The 23,908-nt window shown below is 51.7% G+C and overlaps 1 protein-coding gene across 1 annotated transcript in view; it reads left to right on the plus strand.

Moving 5' to 3' along the window:
- EFCC1 (EF-hand and coiled-coil domain containing 1) overlaps window positions 1-22,416 on the plus strand; it is a 41,473-nt gene extending 19,057 nt beyond the window's left edge. The window contains exons 3-8 of the mRNA XM_042912084.1: window positions 12,637-12,794; window positions 14,519-14,660; window positions 15,852-15,990; window positions 17,820-17,960; window positions 19,685-19,754; window positions 20,579-22,416. Of these exons, the coding sequence (XP_042768018.1) occupies window positions 12,637-12,794; window positions 14,519-14,660; window positions 15,852-15,990; window positions 17,820-17,960; window positions 19,685-19,754; window positions 20,579-20,715 (787 nt within the window). The 3' untranslated portion in view covers window positions 20,716-22,416. The remainder of the gene's footprint in view (window positions 1-12,636; window positions 12,795-14,518; window positions 14,661-15,851; window positions 15,991-17,819; window positions 17,961-19,684; window positions 19,755-20,578) is intronic.
- Window positions 22,417-23,908: the final 1,492 nt, after the last annotated feature.

The raw sequence follows: 23,908 nt of genomic DNA on the forward strand, positions 1-23,908 counted from the left end.
CATCGGCACAGGTCAGATTAAGAAACTGGGCGACTATCCCTGCGCTGAAGCATTTATTTGAGGTTTTTAAAAAACAAAATGAATAGAGAAGGAGGCAGTTGTGAACAGAGGATGGGAGCTAACAAGAGTTGGATGCGTGCCTACAGTGTGAACAGGTGCACACATCCCTCACTTAGCCCCAGCTCTCATCCATGAGCAGGGGCAACTTCCCCATTTAAAAGCTTGGGGCTGCTGAGTCTCAGTGAGGGGAAGGGACTTGATGAGGGCACCCTTGCTTGAGAGGCTGGCCCAGGAGTAAACAGATACAAGCCAATCCCCCATCCTTCGTGGCTCTGCAAGCCCAGAGACCACATGGTGGGGGGGGAGGGGGTGGCCAGAATGGCTGCAGACCAGAGGGCACTGGCCAATGGAGATCCTGGGTGCTTCCCCAGGGCATTGGCATGGTCCAAGTGGCCGAACCGGCGGCCTCCAAGTCCAAATCCATCAATTGGGCACCTTATAGTCCCCCCATGAGGCAGCCTAGAGCCAGGTTTGGGTGGAGGCTCCCATAGCCAGTGGGACCTGAGGTTAGAACAGGAGCAAGGAGGGAGTCTGCAACAAGGCATCTCTCTGGAAGCAGCTTCCCTCCAGGGATGTTCTGGAAACTTGTGGGGAGGGAGTGTTTGTCTCAATGAATAGGGGGACAGCGTTCCTGGCCCTTGAGGGGGGCCCTCCCAGGGACGCAAGCTTCTGCACAGGTCCTGTACAACCCAGGATTGCCCTGTACCCCACACGGCTTCCAAATGTCTGGACATTCATTCTGTGAAAAACTTGCTGTCACTACAATTGTCTGAGACTGGGATCTAACGCTGCTTTACATATAACCACAAATTCTTTGCATAGCTTTAACGTACAATGGATTTTCCAAGAATGTAATGCTGCGTGAGTAGTGGGAAAGTTATACTTTGTTTTGTTTGGAATTTTCCAAGAATTGCTCATCATTTCAAAACCACATCCTAGACACTGACAACACTTGTGCTTGACCAGCTGATAAGGAATGTCTGTGTCCACTGGCATTTATTATGCTGTGTCCCAGTGAGTCTGCTTATCTATCAACCCATCTGTCCACACATCCATTCACCTATCCATCCACCCATGCATCCATCCATGCATCCATCCATCCATCTATCCATCCATTCACCTATCCATCCATCCATGCATCCATCCATCCATCTATCCATCCATTCACCTATCCATCCATCCATCCATCTATCCATCCATCTATCCATCCAGTCACCTATCCATCCATCCATCCATCCATCCATCCATCCATCTATCCATCCAGTCACCTATCCATCCATCCATCCATCCATCCATCCATCCATTCATCCATCCATCTATCCACCCATCTATCCATCCAGTCACCTATCCATCCATACATCCATACATCCATACATCCATTCATCCATCTATCCATCCATCTATCCATCTAGTCACCTATCCATCCATCCATCCATCCATCCATCCATCCATCTATCCATCCAGTCACCCATCCATCCATCCATCCATCCATGCATCCATCTATCCACACATCTATCCATCCAGTCACCTATCCATCCATACATCCATACATCCATCCATCCATCCATCCATCTATCCACCCATCCAGCCATCCAGTCACCTATCCATCCGTACATCCATACATCCATCCATCTATTCATCCATCTATCCATCCATCTATCCATCTAGTCACCTATCCATCCATCCATCCATCCATCCATCCATCTATCCATCCATCTATCCATCCAGTCACCTATCCATCCATCCATCCATCCATCCAGTCACCTATCCATCCATCCATCCATCCATCCATCCATCCATCTGAATATATTTTCTTAGCCCTTATTTCAAAATGCCAAATATAGGGAAAGAATGTCAACAACATGCAATTGAATATTACCTCATGACTCTCAAATTCAACTGTAGCTGTTATAGCAAAACAAACACAAAGTAGAAACAGACCCATAAATACAGAGAACAAACTGATGGCCGCCAGAGGGGAGGGGTGGGGGGATGGGCACAATGGGTGAAGGGCAGTGGGAGATACAGGCTTCCAGTTATGGAATGAGTAAGTCATGGGATGAAGGTACAGCACAGGGAACATGGTCACTGGTATCGTAACAGTGTTGTATGGTGACAGAGGACAGCTACACGTGTGGTGAACACAGCAGAATGTGTGATCACTGTGTCATACACCTGAAACTAATGTCACATTGTGTTAAGTACACTTTAACTTTAAAAAAGCCATTATACGTAGGTTTAACCACCTAAAAGTATCATTACATCTGAATATTTACATGTTGAAATGTGTATTATAACATTCCTTTCTCCTTTAAATCACTGTTAGCACATCACATTAATTTTTTTCAAATTTTTTCGAATATTTGTGAGGATTGAGTATATTATTTATCCAGCTCATGTGGGGCCATTCCAAAATAGCCATTGTAAAAAGAGGGTGCCCATATTTAGAGTTGGGGTCCTTTCCCCTGAGGGGCTAACCAAGTGGCTGAGGCCGTAAAGAGTGCAGCTCTCGTAGCTCCCGGAGCTTACCGTGTGCTGGTCTAAGGCTCGCCAAGCTTCAGACATTCTCCTAGGCTCTGTGTCACTTTTTGCCATTATCTGCATAGCACCTGTGCTATTATTATTTACTATTTTTCCTTAAATCATCTCACTCTTTTTACTTAAATAAATTTATTGAAAAGAAAGGTAGGGGCCCCTGGGTGGCTCAGTCTGTCGAGCATTCAACTCTTGATTTCAGCTCAGGTCATGATTTCACAGTTCATGAGTTCGAGCCCCACGTCGGGCTCTGTGCTTACTATGTGGAGCCTGCCTGGGATCCTCCTGCTCCCTCTTTCTCTGCCCCTCCCCCATTCATGCTCATGCTGTCTCTCTCTCTCTCTCTCAAAATAAATAAACATTTTTAAAATGAGTAAATAAATAAACATTGTTTAAAAAGAAAAGAAAGGGGGCGCCTGGGTGGCTCAGTCTGTTAGGCGACCGACTTCGGCCCAGGTCATGATCTCACGGTTCGTGAGTTCGAGCCCAGCGTCGGGCTCTGTGCTGACAGTTCGGAGCCTGGAGCCTGCTTTCGATTCTTTGTCTCCTTTTCTCTGCACCTCCCCTGCTCATGCTCTGTCTTTCTCTGTCTCTCAAAAAAATAATGTTAAAAAAAAATTTTTTTTTTAAAGAAAAGAAAGGTATAACACTGTCATACACAGAAAACTGAAATTGTTTGGTGTGCTTGTTATTTGTGCTTCATACATGTCAAAATGAATGCTTAGCTGTTTAAAACACACACACGCAACTATCCATCTGAGCGCCACCTTGGATGGCCTCAAATGTTAGTGGAGGCCGGGGCTCCCCAGCTTTGGAAGTACTGTGTCATTTCATGTCACCCTCATGGGACCCAGGACCCCTCCGTGTTTACTCACGAGTGAATGGGAGGATGAAATGGAGACCCGGGGGTCACACTGCAGAGCCACAGTCCTGCGGGACGCGACCCAGATCGGGCAGTTCCCGAGACCCCTCTCGGCATCGTGGATCCCAAGAAGGGGCCTGTGTGTTGGGGACCTCGAGCTGACAGCCAAGAGCCGCAGGACTGGAGGAAGGGAGAAAGCAACATCTGGCCTTTGTCAGATTGCATAAGCCGCCGGGCTGGTGGCCAGATGTGGCCGTCGGCCTCCAACAGGAGGGAGACATCAGAGGTTCACCCCAGCCTCCGGGAAGTGCACAGATGCGGCCAGCTGCAGGGAACGCCCAACCGCACACGAGGACTCGGGTCTGTCCGGAAGCGAGGGTGTAAGGGGACAGTGGACAGCCTCCAGCACCTACCTTGCCCCAGAACCGCCTGGAACTGGGAAGGGGGTCCTTCTCCAGTGCTTGCTGAGTGACAGGTACCTCTACAGTCACAGGAGTCCCCCCCCCACCGCCCCCAGTTCCTCCATGGCTCCCAAAGGAAAGTGGCACCGAGGCACAGAAGGGGTCACAGGCCAGGGAGGCATGGAGCGAGGAGGCTGGGCCTCCTCAGTCCTGGTTTGGAACAGGCAAATCTCTAGCGCCTCCGGGCTAACCCACTTTAAGGGAGAAAAAGCAGTCTCGGGTTCAGAGGCAGACAGAAACCTCGGGGCTAAGTAGAATCGACTCACTTTGTTTTGTTGTTCTTTTATGTATTTTTGTTGCTGTTGTTACTTTCTATGTGGGACGAGATACTGGCTTTCCACGGCTGGTAATCATGTTTCCTAGGAAAGGAAACCTATATTAGTAAGCAATAGGGTCAATGGCCAAAAAGGTGTGCATTTTAAGAAAGCACGACACCCTCTCACTTTGAGGGTCCGCCCCTCAGTGAGGTGCACAGGAGATGAGCCCCTGATCCACAGGAAAAGCTGATCAGAGCTGGGGCGCCACCCAGGCCTTGTGGCTTCACAATGAGTGCTCTCCTCTCTGTCCTTTCTGGAACAATCCAAGAGCACAAGGTGAGGGAGGAAGCTGGGATCCTCACCCAGGCTCAGGACTTGTCCAGGCCTGACCTACCCTTCATACATTCATGCCCTCATTCACTAATTCATTATTGGGCCACTCTGTCCCTGTGATGCCCAGAGGAAACCTCTGTCTGGTGAGGGACATGTATCATAACAGGACACCTGAGAGCATGTGAGCTCTGGGAGTCCAGGTGAGAGAGAGGGGAGTTCTGAGAGGAAGTGGTATTTGCATTGCAGAGGGGAGAGCAAAGGGCCAGTAGGATTTTCCAGGCTGAACTTGCTGGGCTTGGGGTGCACATTGAAGATGGGGCAATCTGTGTGGCCTTGGGCAAATTGCTCTCTGCACCTCAGTTTCCTCATCTGTAAAATGGCAGTAACAAGAATCACTCCTTCAGGGGTGCCTGGGTGGCTCAGTCAGTTGCGTGTCCAACTCCTGATCTTGGCTCGGGTCGTGATCTCGTGGTCGTGAGATCGAGCTTCACCCAGGGCTCCAAACCACCAAGTGCAGAGCCTGCTTGGGGTTCTCTCTCTCTCCTTCTTTCTCTGTCCCTCCCCAACTCATGCACATTCTCTCTCTCTCTCTCTCTCTCTCAAAATGCACAAACTAAAAAGAAGAAGAACAAGAAATCACTCCTTCTTAGGGTTACTGGGAAGAATAGAGCAGTTTGCATTAAAAGACTCAGAATGGTGTCGTGTCTGGCACACGGTGAGGCCATACGGGTGTTGGCTGTGGTTGTCACGCGCAAAGGCCCCAAGAGCAACACACAGGAGTTTGGTGGGTCTGGCTGTGCTGTGCCCGGTGGTCATCACCAGTGATGAGGCTGGAGGGTTAGGTCAGATCTTGGAGGACCCTTGATGTTGTGTTAAGGATATTGAAGTTCTTCCTGGTGGCCACAGAGAGCCACTGAAGCATTTTGAAGGCAAGAGACACGGGGTCAGAGCTGACCTCTGCTCCCTTACTGTACTCCCCTACAGTGGCAGGACGGGGATGGGGAGGGAGCAGAGGGACTTGTCCCCACCCAGAGGGCCCTCCTGAGCAAAATGTGTTCTTTCCTCCGTCAGATCTTTGCTTTCAACTTCAGAAACTCCTCCATGGAGGGGTTCAGATATCAGGGGATCTGGACCTCTCCAGTTGGCCATGGGAGCCACAGAGGGCTTTGGAGCAGGGTCAGAGCTGTCTTCCAGAAAATGACCATGATAGCAAGTACTGATGGCCCAGGGGGTGGGGAGGGAGGGTAGAGACGTAACATGATACAGTGTCTGCTCTGTGACCTTGGGACTGGTGTTTCAAGGAGGCTGGACCTGTGGGTCGGCGGGGGGGGGGGGGGGGGGGGGGGCATAGCACCCAGCTCATTCAGCAAGATGACAGGTGACCCTCTGCTCTGCCTTGTCCCCAAGCAGTTCCATCTCCTGCCCAGAGCCGACTCAAAGGGACCCATTCTTACGGGAAACACTCCTTAAACCACCGGGCTATATGGCCCAGTCCTAGGGTGGATGGCTATCAGCTTTCTAGGCCCAGAAAACCCTTTTTTTCTTTTCTTTTTATTTCTAAGTAATCTCTATATCCATCATGGTGCTTGAACTCACAACCCCAAGATCAAGAGTCACGTGCTCCACCGACTGAACCAACCAGGAGCCCTGTAGGCCTAGAAAATTCTAACAAAGCCTCTCACAAACCAAGGTACTCACCGCTGAAGTGACAGATTTGCAACCGATCAATTGAGAGACCTTATCCATACACATCCTATCAGATTGAACCATTTTAAATTCCCCTTTGCAGGTCTAAATCAGCAAAATCAGCCTGGGTGGCTCAGTCGGTTAAGCATCCGATTTTGGCTCAGGTCATGATCTCGTGGTTTGTAGGTTCAAGCCCCGCATTGGGCCCTGAGCCAACAGCCACAGAGCCCGCTTCGGATCCTCTGACTCACTCTCTCTCTGTCACCACCCACCCCCCACCCCTGCCCCTCATGTTCTCCCTTCTCTCTCTCTTTCTCAAAAAAAAAAAAAAAAAAAAAAAAAAACCAGCAAAACCCAGCAATTCCATATGGTTCAACCTCTGCTTGCTTCCACCATCTATAAGATGTGGGACCTTCCAAGGCCTGGTGACCTAGAGAATGGGACAACGGAACAAGGCGAGGTCAGGCTTTGGAGAGGAGAGACCCAGGTCCGGATCTCTGCTGGCCCTCAACCACCTGTGACTTAACCTTTTCCTCCTCTGAGAGATATCGACCTCCTAAGTCCATTGAGCAGTACTCAAAACAGCACACATAAGGCCCAGCCCGGAGTTGGGGTGCCCAGTCAGGGCCTGTTCAGCCCTTTCTGGTCTACTGTGACTCCTTTTCTCTGGCCCTGCTGCCCCTGATCTGTCCCCAGAGACACCTGCTGCCTTTCCTCTTCCGCCCAAGCCTCTTTCATTCTGTTCAACCCCAAGTCCTGCCTCCTCTAGGACACCTTCCCTGCTTTGCAGACCCAGCACCCTCCTTGTCTATGAGGGTCTGGCCCCGAGTCCAGTGGGCACTGCCTTGAAGAGTGAAGGGTGTGGACTCCCTGTCACCGAGAAATCCACTGAGGGCAGGGGCTGCACTCCCCCTGCCTCCTTCCCACTTCTGTCCCCACCTGCCCAAACCCAGCATGGGAGTGGCCACACAATAGCATTATAGAATGGCCCTCTGTCTCCCTCCAGCACCCCTGGTCTGGACATGGGATCAGAACTGAGTGATGGGTCAGACTCTCCACCTTCATGTATGACCTCTACTTTGGGGGGCCAAGTGAGTGTTGGCGCTTTTCACTGAGGGCGAACAGAGGGAGCAGACGGAGAAAGACAAGGATACTCGGAGGCATCTGCAATGCCTGTGGGACATCCAGGTTGAGATGCCAAGGCAGCAGTTAAGCTGGGTAAGGCTGTCATAAAACTGGATCCCAGAAGCCAAAGCTGGAGATACATTTGGAAGTCATCGGCTCTTACAGCCACAGCATTGGCTGAGACCCCTTAAAGACTAAATGGATATAAAATTCTCAGGTGGGGTCTGAGGGCATGCCAGCCAGCACAGAGGAGTAGGGAGGAAGAGGAGGAACGAGCCAAGTAGACAAGGAGGAGCACCAGGGAGGGATGAGCTGTCTCCTGGAAGCCACCTGAAGAAAGTGACCAGGTGAGGGAGTAATGTAGTGTCCATTGCCTTCTATATAGTAGTGTTCGTGAAACGTACACCATGAAATGTGCACTATGGGGACACCGGCTGGCTCCATAGGTTGAGCGTTGAGGATCTGACTCTTGATTTTGGCTCAGGTCAGGATCCCAGGGTTGTAGGACTGAGCCCCGAGTTGGGCTCCACACCGAGCTTGAGATTCTCTTTCTCTCTCTCTCTCTCTCTCTCCCTCTGCCCCTCTTCCCTGCTTGCTCTCTCTCTCTAAAATTAATTAAAAATAAACGTGAAAAAAATGAAACGTGCACCATGACGTGTGCACTAGGAAGTGTAGTGTTCATTTCACCGGCCAGATGAGCACTGAGAGGCAGCCATTGGGTCTCGCAGGGCAGCCGTGGTGGGTGACAAGGTGAGATCAGAATGGCATGTGTAGCCGAGGCAGCTCTTTCTAGAAGTTCTGCCCTAAACCGGACAGAGAGAGGGGTGGTAGGTGGGGGAACCTGTATGCTGGGGAGGGTTATTTCATTGGTTGGCTTTCGTTGTTGGTATTAAGGTGGAGATATTACAGCACATTTACGTGACTATGCGAATGACCCTACAGAGTGAATCAGCAGGAAGGGGTTGGGGGAGGGGGGGTAATGACAGACTCGGTCAAATACCAGTTACTAGACCAGGTAGCACACGCTCGGCGTCCCTGGGGACACTCTGTTGCTTTGCAGCCACATTTTACTTCTTGGAAAATTCCGAGGCATATCCGCCCCCGTCCCACTCTCCACACTCTGTTCTCAGTGGCTTCCTCTTCCCGACTTCATTGCCTGTGGCCTATAGTCACCTAATGAGAATGGCGGCTGGGCTGGGTCACTCCAGACCTTGCCTCCCAAACTTCCTCCCACGTGGCAGGGCCACGGAGGTGTGGGCCCGGAGCCAGTGGCCTGAGCGTGAATCCCAGCAGCTCCAGAACTGAGTTGTGAGGCTTGAGGAAGTTACTCTGGCTGTCTGTGCCTCTGCAAAATGGGGGTAATGGCAGTACCTACTTCCTAGGGTTGCTGCGAGGAAAATGTTTAAAGCACTGAGAACAGTGCCTGGCACCTAGTAAGCATTCTGAAAGATGTAGTTGTTGTTTTTGGTTATTGTTGGTAATGCACAAAGTTGCACTTGGGGCAGGGTTTCCAAGACTCAAGTGGCTGTGGGCATGTGGGGAGAGGAGGGACCAGGGTGCCAGCGCTAGCCTATACTAGGAAACTTGTAAATAAGGGCTGGGTCCCTCCGTCTCATATTGTTTGTTGAAGCCCTTAAATAATTTAGGGGGAAAGCAGCATTTCAGAGTGGGAAGACGTAGATATTGTCAAGTTCGGCCTCCAACTCTGTTCAAAATTCCAGCCCATTGAAGTCCCTTACCTCCTTACATACCTCCTTGGCCCAGAAGCTCATTACCTTACAAGACAGCCCATTCTGTTCTTGGTCAGCAATCCCTGTGAGAAAGTCATTCCTCACAGTGAGCTAAAACTGCCTCCTTCTGATTCTCCAAATCTCATCTTTGCTTCCCCCTCCTTCTCTCCTTCTGGGCAAGCATCGCCCTCTGGGGCCATAAAAAGGCTACTTGTCTCCACCTTTGAGTCTTGGAAACAGTGACCCCATACCCTCGTGTCTTCTCTTCTCCGGGCTGTATGAGCCTTTGGAAACCTCACATGGTGTCATGCTTAAACAAGAATACCCGCCCATGGCCTTTTCACACTGACGGCTGCCAAGCCAGATCCCTGTTCTCGGCTTGCATTACAGGAGCTTGAATACAGGACTTAATCAGTCAGAGTTATTGGCTCGTAAAGCACAAAAGTTTAGGGGCTCCTGGTTGCTCAGTCGCTTGAGCATCCAGCTCTTGATTTCTGCTCACGTCATGATCCCAGGGTCCTGGGATCGAGCCCCACATTGGGCTCTGCACTAAGCGTGGAGCCTGGTTGGGATACTCTCTCTCTCTGCCCCTCTCTCCCAGTCGCGTGCTCGTGCTCTCTCCCCAAAATAAAAAATTTTAAAAACACACACACAAAAGTTCAGGGTTAGCCCTGATCCAGCAACCCAAATCATGTCATTAAGGACGTCGTTTCTGTTGTCATCTTCAGGCTCTCTCTGTAGCTCCCTGCATCTCCAGCCGGCCCCCTGGGCTGTCACATCTCCCCTACGTGTCCTCAGACCTCACCAGGCAGGGAGCCAGCGGGTCCGCGAGAAACCCCAGCAGACAGTTCCTTTGGTCTCATTGGCTACCTGTGCAGGCCTGGGCCAATCACGGTGGCCAGGGATGGGCTCATGCTAATTAGCATGGGGAGGAGCCACGCGCCACGCCCTCCTCTGAGCAGACTAGCTACTGGTGGTAGGGGTAGGTGAGCAGGTGAGACATCTGGGTGGCAGTCGGGGAAGCTGCCACCAACGGGGAGGAGGTGCTGGGTGGCCCCAGGCGGCCGATGCCCTGCTCTGGGTCCCGAGTGCAGTCCCGCAGATCCCCTCTTGTTTGGCTCAGCAGACAGTCCCCCCGATGCTGAATCCACCCAACAAACACTGGGCACCCACACCTGCTAGGACTCTCTGCAGTGCCGCGTCCCCGTGTCCCACTCACTCTGGAACGGCTGCTGTCGTTTCCCTGACACGCATGCTGGCCAAGCTGGCTCCTCTGAATACTCACACAGGCCTGATCACCAGAACGCAAGCAGAGATGGGAGGACCTCAGAGGTCATCGGCTCCAGCGACCCATCTGCAAAATAGGGACCAAGTCCCACTGCCACTTCCTCATTGGCAAGGCCAGGCTGGCACCAAGGCCCCTGCTTCATCCACGGTGTCGTGTGGCTTCTATCTTTACAGTGGTCTGTGTGGGCAAGGACTGACCGGTGACTTCAAACAGCAACTCCTGAACTGAGCAGAAGGGTCCTCGGTTTCCAATAATACTTGGCCCCGGAGAGATCCACTGGAGTGAATCTGCACAAAATGGGACCAAAGAGAGTGGCCTGTGTCTGACCTGACTGAGGCTTTAACTTGAAAAATAAACCCAAAATGTATTAAAGTGAGTTTCTTGTGCTACTTAGCAGATAAAACCAGGTGATGTTTTCAACTACTTATTCCTTCTTTTTTTTTTTCCATTGTACCATGTATACATAACATACAACTTAACCATTGTAGCCATTTTTTAGTGCACAGTTCAGTGGCGTTAAGTACATTCACACTGTTGTGCAACCATCCCCCCACCCATCCACAGAACCTCTCTCATCTTCCCAAAATGTAACTTTGTCCCCATTAAACACTAACTCCCCGTTCTCCTGGCCCCCAGCCCCCGGCACCCACCCTCCTACTTTCTGTCTCCAGGAATCTGAGTGCTCTAGGGACCTCACAGAAGTGGGATCATACAGCATTTGTCCTCTGATGACTGGCTTCTTTCGCTGAGCACCAAGTCAAGTCTCGTCCGTGTCGTAGCGTGTGTCGGTATTTCCTCCCTTTGGGAGGCTAGATAATATTGCATTGTATGGATAGATCACACTTTATCCATTCATCCATCAGTGGACACTTGGGTCACTTCTACCTTTTGAATCATGCTGCGGTGGACAAGGGTGTGTCAACATCTGCTTGAGTCCCGGCTTTCAGATCTTTTGGGTACATACCCAGAAGTGGTCTGCCGGGTCACACGGCAATTCTGTTTTTCACTTTTCACTCCTTTTTTAAAAGCAATCTTCATGACTGTAGGACAGTGTATTAATTCTTAGATGTAGACTGTTTCCAGGTTGATTATATTCCTTTTGGAATAATTTTCCCAACAAAACTGTGTGAAAACACAATGGGGCGTCTTTAACGTCACATTTTCTTGTTGTTGCAACTTGGTCATGAGGAGGGTCTCTTATGCAAAAATATTCGAGACTTTTGATCGTTTTTCTAAGGGCTTTTCCCAGTCCCCCGAGTCTCTTCTGGTGCTCCTGGACCTTCCTAATCCTGTTGATTTTTTTCTTGTTCGGTTGTAAACTGGCCCAACTCTGCCACATTCCCACCATCAGTGGCTTTGCCTGTGAGTCCCATGGTTCCCCAGTACCCCTTCAACGACACCCCCACAGCCTCTTCTTTTCCAAGATGTGAAATTTCACTTCACAGCCCTTTCTTTTCTATTGGGCTGTTACATCCGACAGGGAGAGGTTGAGTAACAACAGATTCTGAAGAGATGAAAGACAGATGTGGGTATAAAATGAAAGAGGAGGAAAGGACTAGTTTAATAAGCAGCCAGTTCATTAGTGAATATTTTCATGCTAGGATAGATTTGTTTTTCTTTTTTTCCCTTGATTTTGTAAGGGCAGTGACACGGACCCTGAAGATTCAAGTGAGGACCTTAGAATATCAAGAACATTGATTGATGAGGGTGAAGTAGGTTCTCCAAAGCCCAATTAAAAGTAACTGAAACAATTAAGACTTTTAAAAAAAATCTCTCCCATAATAAGAAGTCCCGCGGTGGGAGGTCCAGGACTCTCAGCAGCTGAAAGATATCAGGGCTCTTGTTCAACTACTCCATAATTCTCTCAGCCATTTCCTCATGGTCATAAGATGGCTGCCAGTGCTTCAAACATATCCACACGACAAAGTCCAAAGGCAAGAAGGAAGGGCATTTTCTTTCCTGATTTACTTTTAGTAAGGGATAAAAATCCATTCCAGAGGCTCCCCAGAAGATTTTTCCTTTAGCCTCCTTGGCTAAAATTAGATTGCAGCCTGTGCCTTAGGTGCAAGGGACACTGGGACAGGGAGTGTCTGTCATGGAAGTCTGACTCTAACATCCTGGCCGTTGGGTGGGGAGCCAGGAAGGTCAACCACAGGGTCTTCTTCAGGCACATCATAGACAGCTCACCTGTGCAGAGTAAGCAGTGGCAGAGGGTGGGTCCACATCCCGCACTGCCGGCAGGAAGCTGGCCAAGCCCCCTCCTCCCTCTCAGCACCTGTGTCTTCTCCCCTGCCCACAGGTCAGAGGGCACCCAGCTCCCAATCTCCTCACGAGGCAGCCCAGAGCCAGAAGCCAAGAGTGGTGAACCTGAGGAAAGTGGGACCAGAAGCCCAGACACCTCTCCAGAGGGAGCCTGGCAGTCAGACAGCAGCTCCGGGAACAGACCCCTGGACGAAGGTTTGTCCCTGCACACAGTGTTCGCTGGGCTCAGCCATGGGCAGGCACGGAGGGGCCGCTGGGTGCCATCTTTCCCGTTTATCTTCAGAGCCCCTTGCCTGCCCCTGCCTCGGGCACCAGGACGTGTTAATGACCGTGACTGTAATGATACCACACACACATACACGCATATATACATGCACACATACACAACACACATACACACAGCACCAGGAAATCCCGAGGACGAGAAACAAACCGTCAATATTGGGAACACGATTCACGCAACCAAAACGTCATGGATCAGTCACCTCAACCCTGGTTCTGTTTGGTCCGGGACAGTTTCTTTTTTTTCTTTTTTAACATTTATTTATTTTTGAGAGAGAGAGAGAGAGCGTGAGCGGGGGAGGGGCAGAGCGAGAGGGAGACACAGAATCCAAAGCAGGCTCCAGGCTGTCAGCACAGAGCCCGACGTGGGGTTTGAACTCACGAACCATGAGATCGTGACCTAAGCCCAAGTCAGACACCCAACCGATTGAGCCACCCAGGCGCTCTGGTCCGGGACAGTTTCTACTGAAACAAAACGCAAGGGCCCTGAGCCCACCCAGCTGGGACAGTCAGGCTGGAGAGACGGGTGTCCCAAGTCAGGATACCTGAATCAGTGGTTCCCAAACCTGCCAGGTGGCCCGGATCACAGATGCCCAGGCCCACCTCAGATCTGCTGCTTCTGATTCTCCTCTCCCTCTACGGGGGAAGGCATGCACAGCTTTGCTGCTCAGGCTACTGTCTGTCTGCGAGGGTCAGGCCATTGTCACTGTCAAACTGGCCCGAGTTAGATGGAAGGTGCGGTGCGGGGAATTAATTAAAAAGTCCAAGTAGGCTTTGGGCACAGCCGAGATGTCAGCAGAGCTGCACCCCTTGCTGCCTTGCCTTCATGGACCCATCGTGCGGAAGGCGCTCCCCTCTTACTGACCAGACAGCCCCCAGGAGCTCCAGACCCACACCCTCCAACTCCCAGGCCAGGGGAATGCAGGCCCTTCTCTTCCCTGGAAGTTTGAATCAGATTTTGGCCTGATTGTCCTCGGCCCGCCCTGGGTCTGCTGCCCTGGCGGAACCAGTCCCGTGGCCGTCTAGTCTGCACTCTGCCTGGCCAGGCTGGACATCTGTGTCCCCGGGGCTGGGGTGGAGTGGGGAGGAAAGGAAGGGCTCCCCTGGAGAGATATTCGGGGGCTGTCCCCCCCCCGCCAGAGACTCAGCCTGATGCTGGGTGACGGGACACCAGGAGGCCACAACCGACCCGGGGTTTCTGATGCACAGCCAGACTGGGGGACACCAACCAGACACAGCCATGCTGGGGATCACACAGAGTCACGCGTATGACTGCTCTTCCTCTGCATCCCCTGCCCCCCGCTCGAGTGTCAAAGGCATGCAAGCTGAAAACCTGTTCAACCTGGTGTGTGTGCCAGCAGAGCCCCAGCCCCCACCCCACTGGCTGGGATGGCCATATCCTCAAATGGGAATAATATTGCATCTCTGAGGGCACAGACAGGTCCCGGCTGGTTGTGTCATCGTAGAAAGCGAAGAAGAAAAAGGGCTTCTCTCTCTCAGGGTCCCTGGGTAGAATGTCAGGGAGGGGCTCCGGGTGGCCAGCTTGGCTCCTGGTGGAGCCTTGGTGGCTTCCCCCTGGGGCAGGCTATCTGGTTCCCTCCCTCTGTCCCTTGTCCCCACATCCCGTGTTTCTCCAGCAGTGGACGGGCAGCTGTTCCGCTCAGTGGAGGGCCAGGCCGCCTCCGACGAAGAAGAGGAGGCCGAGAAGTGTCAGGAAGAGCAGAGGTCACTGGCCAAGGTCAAGACGCTGCTGGCTCGCCTCTCCAGCTGCAGGAGTGGGTATGTGTGCCACGGGGGGCGGCGGGGGGGCGCGAGAGGCCCAGAGCCCCTTCACACAGTGACAGAACTTGAGCTTAGGAGGCTGACAGGCCTGATTCTGTCCCCTAGTCCATAGGAGGGAAGTGATCAGATGCCCGCCCCCCACCCCCCGGCATGTGCGGGGATGAAATGAGGGGACTGGCAAAGGCACACTTTGTGGGGGGCTTTAATGACCGTTGGTGTCTTCTCAGTCCCCTGGCCGCTATCCCAGGACATGGCCCACAGCTCCGTGTAATTCCAGGACATACCAGACCCTTCCTTACCCGGTCGCTCCTGCGAGAAACAGTGTTTACGGTGCCCTCCTCCAGCCTGGCCCAGGTCAGGGGCCTTCTGACTCCCCAACTTATGTAATCCTCACAACCACCCTAGAGGGGAGAAAGACCCAGATGCCTGGGGCACCTCAGACAAGTCTCCTGACTCCTCTGAGCCTCAGCTTCCTCGTCTCTAAGGCAGGCAAGAGGTTTGTGAAGATTTGTTGTCAAGGCTATAAAATGCCTAACAGGTGCCTGACCGCAGTAGGTACGCCACCAAGGGGCAGCGCTGATGTTTATTATTATCTTGTATGGTGCTCTCAGCTTTCCAGGACTATTGTCACCACCGACCCTTAAGTCAACAACAAGCATTTATTAAGCACCTACTTCGTGCCAGACAAATCTGGAGGCTCTGAGAGAACGGCAATAAACAAGACAGCAGCCCTCCTCTCCTGGAGCCCCTATTCTAGTGAGTGGTGACAAGTAGGAGGAAAATAAGGTGAAGCAGCAGAAGAGGGAGGGGCGAGGAGATGCCAGGAAGGCCACTCTAAGAAGGTGCTATTGGAGCAAAGACCTGAAGGAAATGAGGGAAGAGCATTCCGGGAAGAGGGGACAGCAAGAAGTGCAAAGGCCCTGAGGCATGTTGGAGGGGCAGTGAGGAGGTTTCTGTGGCTAGAGCACAGTGAGTGAAGATGGATGACAGGGAGGCCAGGGAGATCAGAGGGGCACATTGGGTGAGGCCTTTGGCTTTTCCTCTCAGTCAGATGGGGAGCCATGGGAGGGGTACTGACCAGGGGGTGTCATGGCCTGGCTTTTAGACTCGGTGGCAACACCCACTTTCTGAGGCTGGAGCAGACTCTGGAAAGCAGCGCCACAGTGCTGGTGCTCTCCTTTGCTGCAGGTGTGATGAACAGACAGCCAAGAAGCTCGTGACTTACTTCGGCCACTTTGGCAGTGCTGACCATGCCTGTACCCTGGGGGAGCTGGAGGCTCGCATCGCCGTGCTGGTGGAGCAGACCCTGGGGACACCTGGGGAGGAGGTCAGCTGAGCCCCAGAGGCCGAGGTCTGGACCAATGCTAAAGTCTCTCATAGCTGGAAGAACCCTGAGGGATGTCAGCCAAGTCCTGTGCCCTGTTCACAGATGGGTAAACCAAGACTCAAAGAGATTTGTCGTAGATTTAACGAAGAATATTTTGGTTGCAAGTTAAAGGAACCGTCTCAGAACAGCTTGCGTGCAAAATAGGTATTTATTAGAATATGGAGCTGGCAAGAACAGCCGAGGAGATGAGCGTCAGAAACAGCTGGATCCAGCAACTCAGACTAGATTGTTGCCACCTATCTGCTCTGTGTTTCTCTTGGCACTGGCCTCATTTCGCCCTACTTCAGAAAGGCTTCCTCCGTATGGTGGGGAAAGGGACCACAGCTCCAGCCTCCCACTGGCCCACCTAAGAAAGCCCAGGGGGATAAGAGCCCAATATACTAAACCTCAGGGAGGAACACCAACCGGCCCAGCCTCGGTCATGGGAGTGTCCCTGGGCCAGTCCCTGTGGTAGCCGGGCAAGATTCAGTGATTAGCAGCTCCGTCAAAGTCAGATGAGGGGGAGGAGGGACACTGCCCCCCAGGAGAGTTATGGAGGGTAAGGGAGGGAGCCGACAAATAACACCAACAGCCAATGGCGAGATGTCTCCATTTCAATGAGACCGCTTGGCCTTTTTTCTCATCTCTCCACTCCGAGCAACTTCTCCATCCCACAGTAATCAAGTGTGGAGTGCTACTGAGAGTCGCCATTTCATTAAGCCCCAGCACATTCCGCTTTTGCCAACTGTCGTTTTGAGAGAAGATCGTTTTATATTTATATACCTGAAATTCTAAACCCATGCTGTCTTTGACATTGGTCTGATGCAGTTCCACAAGGCATAGCCACCACCCCTTTTCTAAGTAAATTTCCAGGAAGTGGGGATCAGGAGAGTTACTGAGGCACACGAGCTGTGTCCCCAAGCCCACCTTCCAGGCCTGTCTGCAAGGAGGCATAGGCACCACGCCTTCTCTGTCCTGCCCAAAGCCCAAAGAGGACTCAGAGTGTCCAAGGGCACCATGTCTTCAGCTGCTTCTCTTTCCCTCCATCAGTGCTAAGAACAGGGACCACCTTACTCCTGGCATCCCTGCTTTAGAAAGCAGATAGCCGTGTGACACTTTATGACTGCCTGGCATCTGCCCCCTAGTGGGTATCCCGGTGGATACCCACGGTCTCAGTGCTCCCCTGGCCAAGGGTGGGCCAGTGACTCACACTGACCCAATCAGGCCCCTCTCCTGAGGCCTTCCATTTTGAGAGAGATGGGAGAGTTGCTGGAAAGTGTTCTTCTCAGCTCTGGCCCCTGGACAAGAGGCCTGAGACTGTCCTACTGTCTCAGCCCCCACTGCTGCCCCATCCCTGAGCTTCTCCAGCCACCGGTCTGTTCTGGGAATGACCCATAGCCCACTAGTGAATTTTTTTTTCTGTTTAAGCTAGCCAGAAAAGTTTCTGTTGCTTGCAACCAAAAAAAAATTTTTTTTCATTTAAATTAAAAAAAAAAAAAAAAAAAAAAAAAAAATATATATATATATATATATATATATATATATGAAAAGAAAGCATATGGATAGAGAAGGGAAAATGAAGTTCTCCAATAGAAACCAAAATATGCATATTCTTACATTAATCCAACACACTGTGCGACCTTAGGCCAGACATGCAGCCTCTCTGGGCTGGGGGGTGGGGTGGGCAGAGGGGGCCAGATGACCTCTGAGAAAGGGTCAAGGCAAGCTGTGGGTCCTGCCCGGAGACAGCACGGTGAGTGTGGGCGCTGAGTCCCCATTGGTCCCCACAGGCAGAGCTGCAGCGGAAGGTGGAAGAGAATGAGCAGCTGAGGCTGGAGCTGCAGATGGTGGAGACAGAGAGGGTGCGGCTGTCCCTGCTGGAGGAGAAGCTGGTAGATGTGGTGCAGCTCCTGCAAAGGCTCCGGGACCTGGTAGGCTCACAGGAGGTGGCCCACCCAGGGCAACGAGAGGGGCTCTCAGAAGGGGGCACCGGCCTATGTTGGGCACCTGGCTCTGAGCTTTCCTCACATTAGGCAGGTGTTATCTCCACTTTCCAATGCAGAAAAGGAGGCTCAGGGAAGGTAATTAAAAATAAGAGGAGGCTCTCTAATTTGTTCTATAAAGCTAACCTAACTTTGATTTCAAAACCACAGAAGGATGAATATAAGAAAGGAAAATCATAGGGGAGCCTGGGTAGCTTAGTTGGTTAAGCATCCGACTTCGGCTCAGGTCATGATTTCAGTTTGTGGGTTTGGGCCCCCGCATCAGGCTCCATGCTGACAGCTCAGAGCCTGGAGCCTGCTTCGGATTCCATGTCTTCTTCTCTTTCTGCCCCTTCCCCACTCACTTGCTTTCTCTCTCTTCTTCAAAAACAAATAAACATTAAAAAAAAAAAAGAAGAACAGTAAGGACCCTCCTTTACCAGATAAGGAGTCTCAGCCAACTACATCTCACAAACCTCACGGATATTGGTGAAATGTTAGAAGGAATCCTTCTAAAGTCAGAATCAAGACCAACATGACTGTCCTCACTGTCTGTATTCCAGCTAGTTGTTCTAGCCAATGCGATAAGACAAGAAAAAAAAAGAAAAGGTGTAAGGATTAGACAAGAAGACATTAAGCTATCAGTAATTATATATCATATTCATCTACACAGAAATACCCAAGAGAATCCATAAGGAAATTATTGTAATTTCTTGGCAAGGTGAATGATAAAATATCAGAGTACAGAAATCAAGTGTGTTCCTAAATAGCATCAGCAAACTATTTTTAAAAAAAAAATTTTTTGAGGGGTGCCTGGGTGGCTCCATCAGTTAAACGTCCAACTTTGGCTCAGGTCACAATGTCATGGTTTGTGGGTTTGAGCCCCGCATCAGGCTCTCTGCTGTCAGCACAGAGCCTGCTTCGGAGTCTCTGTCCCCACTTCTCTCTGCCTCTCCCCCAACTCATGTTCTCTCTCTCTCTCTTTCTCAAAAATAAACATTTAAAATTTTTTTTCTTGAGAGACAATTAACTTGGAATTACAGCCGCTGTAAGGTGAAAGTGGGATGTGAACCCGGCTTGCCTGAGTTTTAAGCAGGCTATTACCTGTGCACCAGACTGCCTAGGATACAGAACCAGCAAGACCCAGGCCAGATTAGCACAGCCTGGGAGAAGAGCTGAGGGGCAGTCAGCACCAGCAGGCAGCTTCTGGCCATGCAGCCTGTGGGTAAATGCTGGTTCTTCTGCCTCCTTGCTGGGTGGCTATGGCTGAATGTCTCATTCTTTCTCAGCACTGCTTTTTTCACCCATTAAAAGGAGCCTAATAATATAAGCTGTTGCAAAGGTTACATGAGACCATGCATAGAAATGCTCTGATTCATGTTTATTTCCCAAGTGCCTACTTCTCCTTGGGCACATGAGTGGTAATCCACAAATATGTGATCTTTGATGGAATGGGTCCCGCATACCACTCGATCCACCCACCAAAAGTCTCTGAGAAGCCCAGCAAGCAGTGTTGCCAGCCTAGGGCCAGGGGGCCAGGAAGGGTGGGGGGTAGTGACTCTCTGTGCCCCAGGGAGCCATACAGAAGCCCGTAGGGGCCACCAAGTCCGACCCGCTGAACGAGGACACAGCAGCCACAGTGCAGTCCAGCCCTGTCTCTATTTCTTTTTCAGAACATATCGAAAAGAGCCCTGGGGAAGATTTTGCTGAACACGCTGGATGCTTGCAAGGACCCCACACATGGTAGGAGATCTCTCCTGTCTATCAGAGCCTGGACAGCATCTGACGGTAGCCTGACTCAGCACTGTCTGTCCTGAGTGTCTTGTCTGCAAAATTCCACTGTCATTACCACCCTGAAAGTACATAGACAGGAACAGTTCAAAATGCTATTTGACAAGAGCAGGGGAACAGAAGTCCTGGGGAGAAGAGCCCAGCAGAAGCCAGCAGGGCCAAAACCCACAAGGGAACTGGGCAGGGTTCCCTGCTCTCAGTTCAGTCGGCAGGCTGACTATGGGCCAGGCTCTGGAGAGGCACCTCACATGGTTTTAACCCCCTGCATCACGACAGCAGCCCACTGAAGAAGGTTCTGTTATTGTGCCCATTCCACAGATGGAGAGACTGAAGCACAGAGAGGCCAAGTGCCAGCTGCACCCAAAGCCTTAGGTCTCTCCTTTAAGCACTGAGCTACATGGTCGCCATTTTTGGATAAAGTTCAGGGGCAGTAGGATTACATCAGTGCCAGATTGTGTCTTGTGAAATCAAGACAAGCCAGGCCAAGCTCTCTCCTCAAAGGGCCTCACACGCTAATGGGATGACCAACTGGTCATAAGCCTTTGCTCGCTAGCCTCACAGGGCATTGCTGGGCAAGGCTTGGGTATGTCTAGCACCTGGAATGGCCCCTGGAATCGAGAGGGAGGTCAGAAATTATGTGCTAGGAGCCGGCTTCTCTGGGGTCCTCAGTGGGAGTGAGACAAGAGAGGGCTGGGGAGGGCCCCAGAAAGAAAAGTGGCTCTGTGGGCCATGGTGAGCAAACTGACGTGCCCTCCCTGTCTACTCTTCCCTTCCAGAGGGGAGATCTGGACCCTCAGCCATCCTGGACGCCCTGCACACGGCTTTGGCTGGCTGTGAGCTCTTGCGGAGAGAGCCCTCGGCACCAGCCTCCACGGCTCCTGCACTCGCCAACCCCCTCCTCATCTCCTGCTGAGGCCACTGGCCCAACCTGTGGGCACCTGGGTCAGCCCGACCTCCATCAGACCAGCCTCCATGTCAGCCTGACCAGCATCACATCTTCAGAACCCTGGAGACCCAGACTCCTTCTGAGACTGGACTTAACCCCAGAGCCTCCCACGACAGAGCCTGACAGACATCCTTTCCTTTCGTTCCTCACAGATTCCCTTGCGTTCCTGCTGCCAGAGTTCACGTTCAAACCCTGAGGCTGCTGGATCAGCCCATACCTGCTGCTGCTTCCCCTGCCCTCAGTGCAGAGTTGCCTACATTCATGCACAAACCGGCCCAGAATCCCCTCCCTGGGCTCCTGGAGTCTATTCCCCTTCCAGCACTGCCCCCTTCCTGTCACCCATGTGCCTGATGCAGGCACACTGTGCCCAACCTCCAGGCCACACAGGCTGGGGAAACATAAGGAGGGGGTGATCACTGCAGGCTTCCAGGTAGAGGCTGCCCTTGAACTAGCTCTAGATGAGAGGCAGGATTTCGATGGACAGAGAGAGGAGAGAAGGACATTAAATGCTAATGTGAGGAAACAGCAAGAGCAAAGTGTGGGGCCAGAAAGGGCCCCCATTAGTACAGTACCTGGAACACCTCTTTCACAAGCATGCAGTGGATACTGGGTTTCATGGGGTCACAGGAGAGAGTAAGACAAGCTGCCCGTTCTCACCTACCTTAACATCTCATAGGAGAGAAAGATGCGTTGGCAAATAGCGCAACATGCATGAAATCAGTGCTAAATCAAGGTAAAATAGTTACTCAGGAGTCCAGCCTAGAGGGGTTCATCCGAGCCAAGGAGGGCAGATGCACCACAGAGGGGAATGGCAGGGGTGAGGGCAGGTGCCTGGGGGGACAGTGGCAAGGTCGGGAGTAGGGGAACCCAATAGCAGATGAGGATCCGGGACTTGCTTCCACAGGCGATCAGGAGCCACTGGAGGATTCTGAGCTGCCCCATGGAGCATGGATGGAGAGGAGGGAAGAAGAGGCAGCTGCAGGTCCGTGGAAGGAAGGCGGCACCAGCAGCTTGGGGCCAAAGCTACAGGGACACAGAAGGGGATCATGGGAGAAGGAGGACCAAGGGGTACCCAGGGGGAGCCTGGGAGCAGCAGACACTCCAGGGCAGGGCAGCAGGGACTGGGGACAGACAATGACCGACCTCCTCTCTGACCTCAGACACTCAGCACCTTGGATGGGGCCAGAAGGCATCATGGAGCCACTGCAGGCTCCTAGCAGGGTGACACAGGCCCCAACCCAGTTTCTCTATGGTTCCTCTGGGAATGGAAGGAAAGAGACCAAGGCCAGTGGCCATTCCAGGGGGCCACCTCACCCCTGGTCCTGTCAGATGAGCCAGGCTTTTTTGAGAAGGCCCCTAGGACTCTTCAGGGGCCAGTGGGCAGGGAAGAGCCTTGAGGAGGCTGGTCTGAGCCCTGAGGAGGGGGCTGCCCCCACCTTGCTCCTCTCAGCTCAGCCTGAGCCCACCAGGCCCGCCTCCCCCGGCTGTGCTGCTGACCGCATGACCCAGGTTGAACCTCACCTGTGCCCCGCCCAGTGAGAAGGGCCAGCTGTTCTGTATCCTGACCATGGCAGCAAGCATAGGACACTACACGTGTGTTAAGATTCACAGACCTGGAAGCTGTCCTCAAAAAAGTCAACTTGACCGTTATGTTAATAAAACCCAAGAGCCACCGGAAGACACATTCCTACAGTGCCTCCAGGTCTAGCCACCTGAAATCTGCAGACAGAGGCACAGAGGGCTCTCATAGGCTATAGTCACAGTAAGCTTCATCCTCGGGATGTCCCTCATTAAAATCTGCTCTTACCAACTGCCCGGCCATCCGTGGTTCATCGCCACACTTGTATGCCCCTCAGCTCATTGGAGGCAAGTTGAGGTGGATTAGGATGGAGAAGTGCCCAGAGAGTGTAGGTGAGCTACCGGCATCCAAGCCTGGAGCAGGCCTGTTTTCGGCCCGTATCTCATGTACTTTCTACCACAGCCAGCTGTCTCTGGCTAGGAAACTCTGGGCTCGCTAAGGGTTTGGGGTCTGGATTAGTTAGGGTACAGGCTAAATTGCCTTGATAAAGAGACCCCAAAATACTCTGGGTCCAAGAGGATAGAACTTTACTTCCCTGCTGTAAGAATCCAAAGGTGCATGGTCCTGGTTGGCAGAGCAGCTCTGCTCTATGTGGTCACCCATGGACCCAGGCCCCTTCCACTTTGTGGCTCTGCCATTCCGTAGAGTGATGTCCTCCTTTGCACGGTGGAAGCCAATTCATCAGAATTGTATCTGCCTTCCAACCCATAGGAAGGAGGAGAGGGGAAGGGAAGGAAAGGCTCTCTGGCTCACAAGGTTTCTACTTACACCGCACTGGCCATGCCTAGCTGCAAGGGAAGCTGGGAGATGTAGTCTGTGGCTGGGCAACCATGTGCCCAGTTTCCAGTCCAGCATGTAAGGAGCTTGGGAGTCATCAGCCCATCCTAACGACAAGTAAAAAGCTGAACAAGCTGGAAATTCAACAAATCCTCTTAAATCCATGAACGTCACAGGACAAAGGCTGCCCCCCAAATTGGAGAGACAGACTGCCGAATGCAGAGAATCACAACTTGCCAAAGCAGAAGCCACCTTCTCAGGAACCGGTACCAGAATAGGAAAAGCTCAACTGTGATTGACAAATTGGTGGAGGCTCAGTGTGCACAGGTATGAGAGTTAAAAACTCCAGGGTGACCCAGTCACGGAAGGGGTGGAGTCCCACACCTTTGTGAGCTTTACCTTCTGAAGCTCTACCAGGTCCTCACAGTGAAACTCAGAGAGGAAAAAAACCTGCTTCTCACAGTAGAAGGGAAATATGCCATGTTGAAATATGCCAGAACACTCTGTTTTTCTTAACAAGGCCCTTAAGAGAAACTATTTTGCCAGAGCTTAACTTATTGGGGTTTTATCAGAGCCTATATTAATTTTAGACAGAGCAGACTTCAGAAAAGGAAAAATGTTGAGGCATTATGTAATGCCTCTTTTTATAATGATGATAAAGGGTCAGTTCTCCAAGAAGACATAACAATCCTTAATGTATATGCGCCTAACAACAGTGTCAAAATATATAAAGCAAAAACCAGTAGAACTACAAGTTGAAATGGATGGATCCACTATTATATATGGAGACTTCAACTCCCCTTT

This window comes from Panthera leo, chromosome A2 (assembly GCF_018350215.1).
Source record: "Panthera leo isolate Ple1 chromosome A2, P.leo_Ple1_pat1.1, whole genome shotgun sequence".
Classification (NCBI taxonomy): domain Eukaryota; kingdom Metazoa; phylum Chordata; class Mammalia; order Carnivora; family Felidae; genus Panthera; species Panthera leo.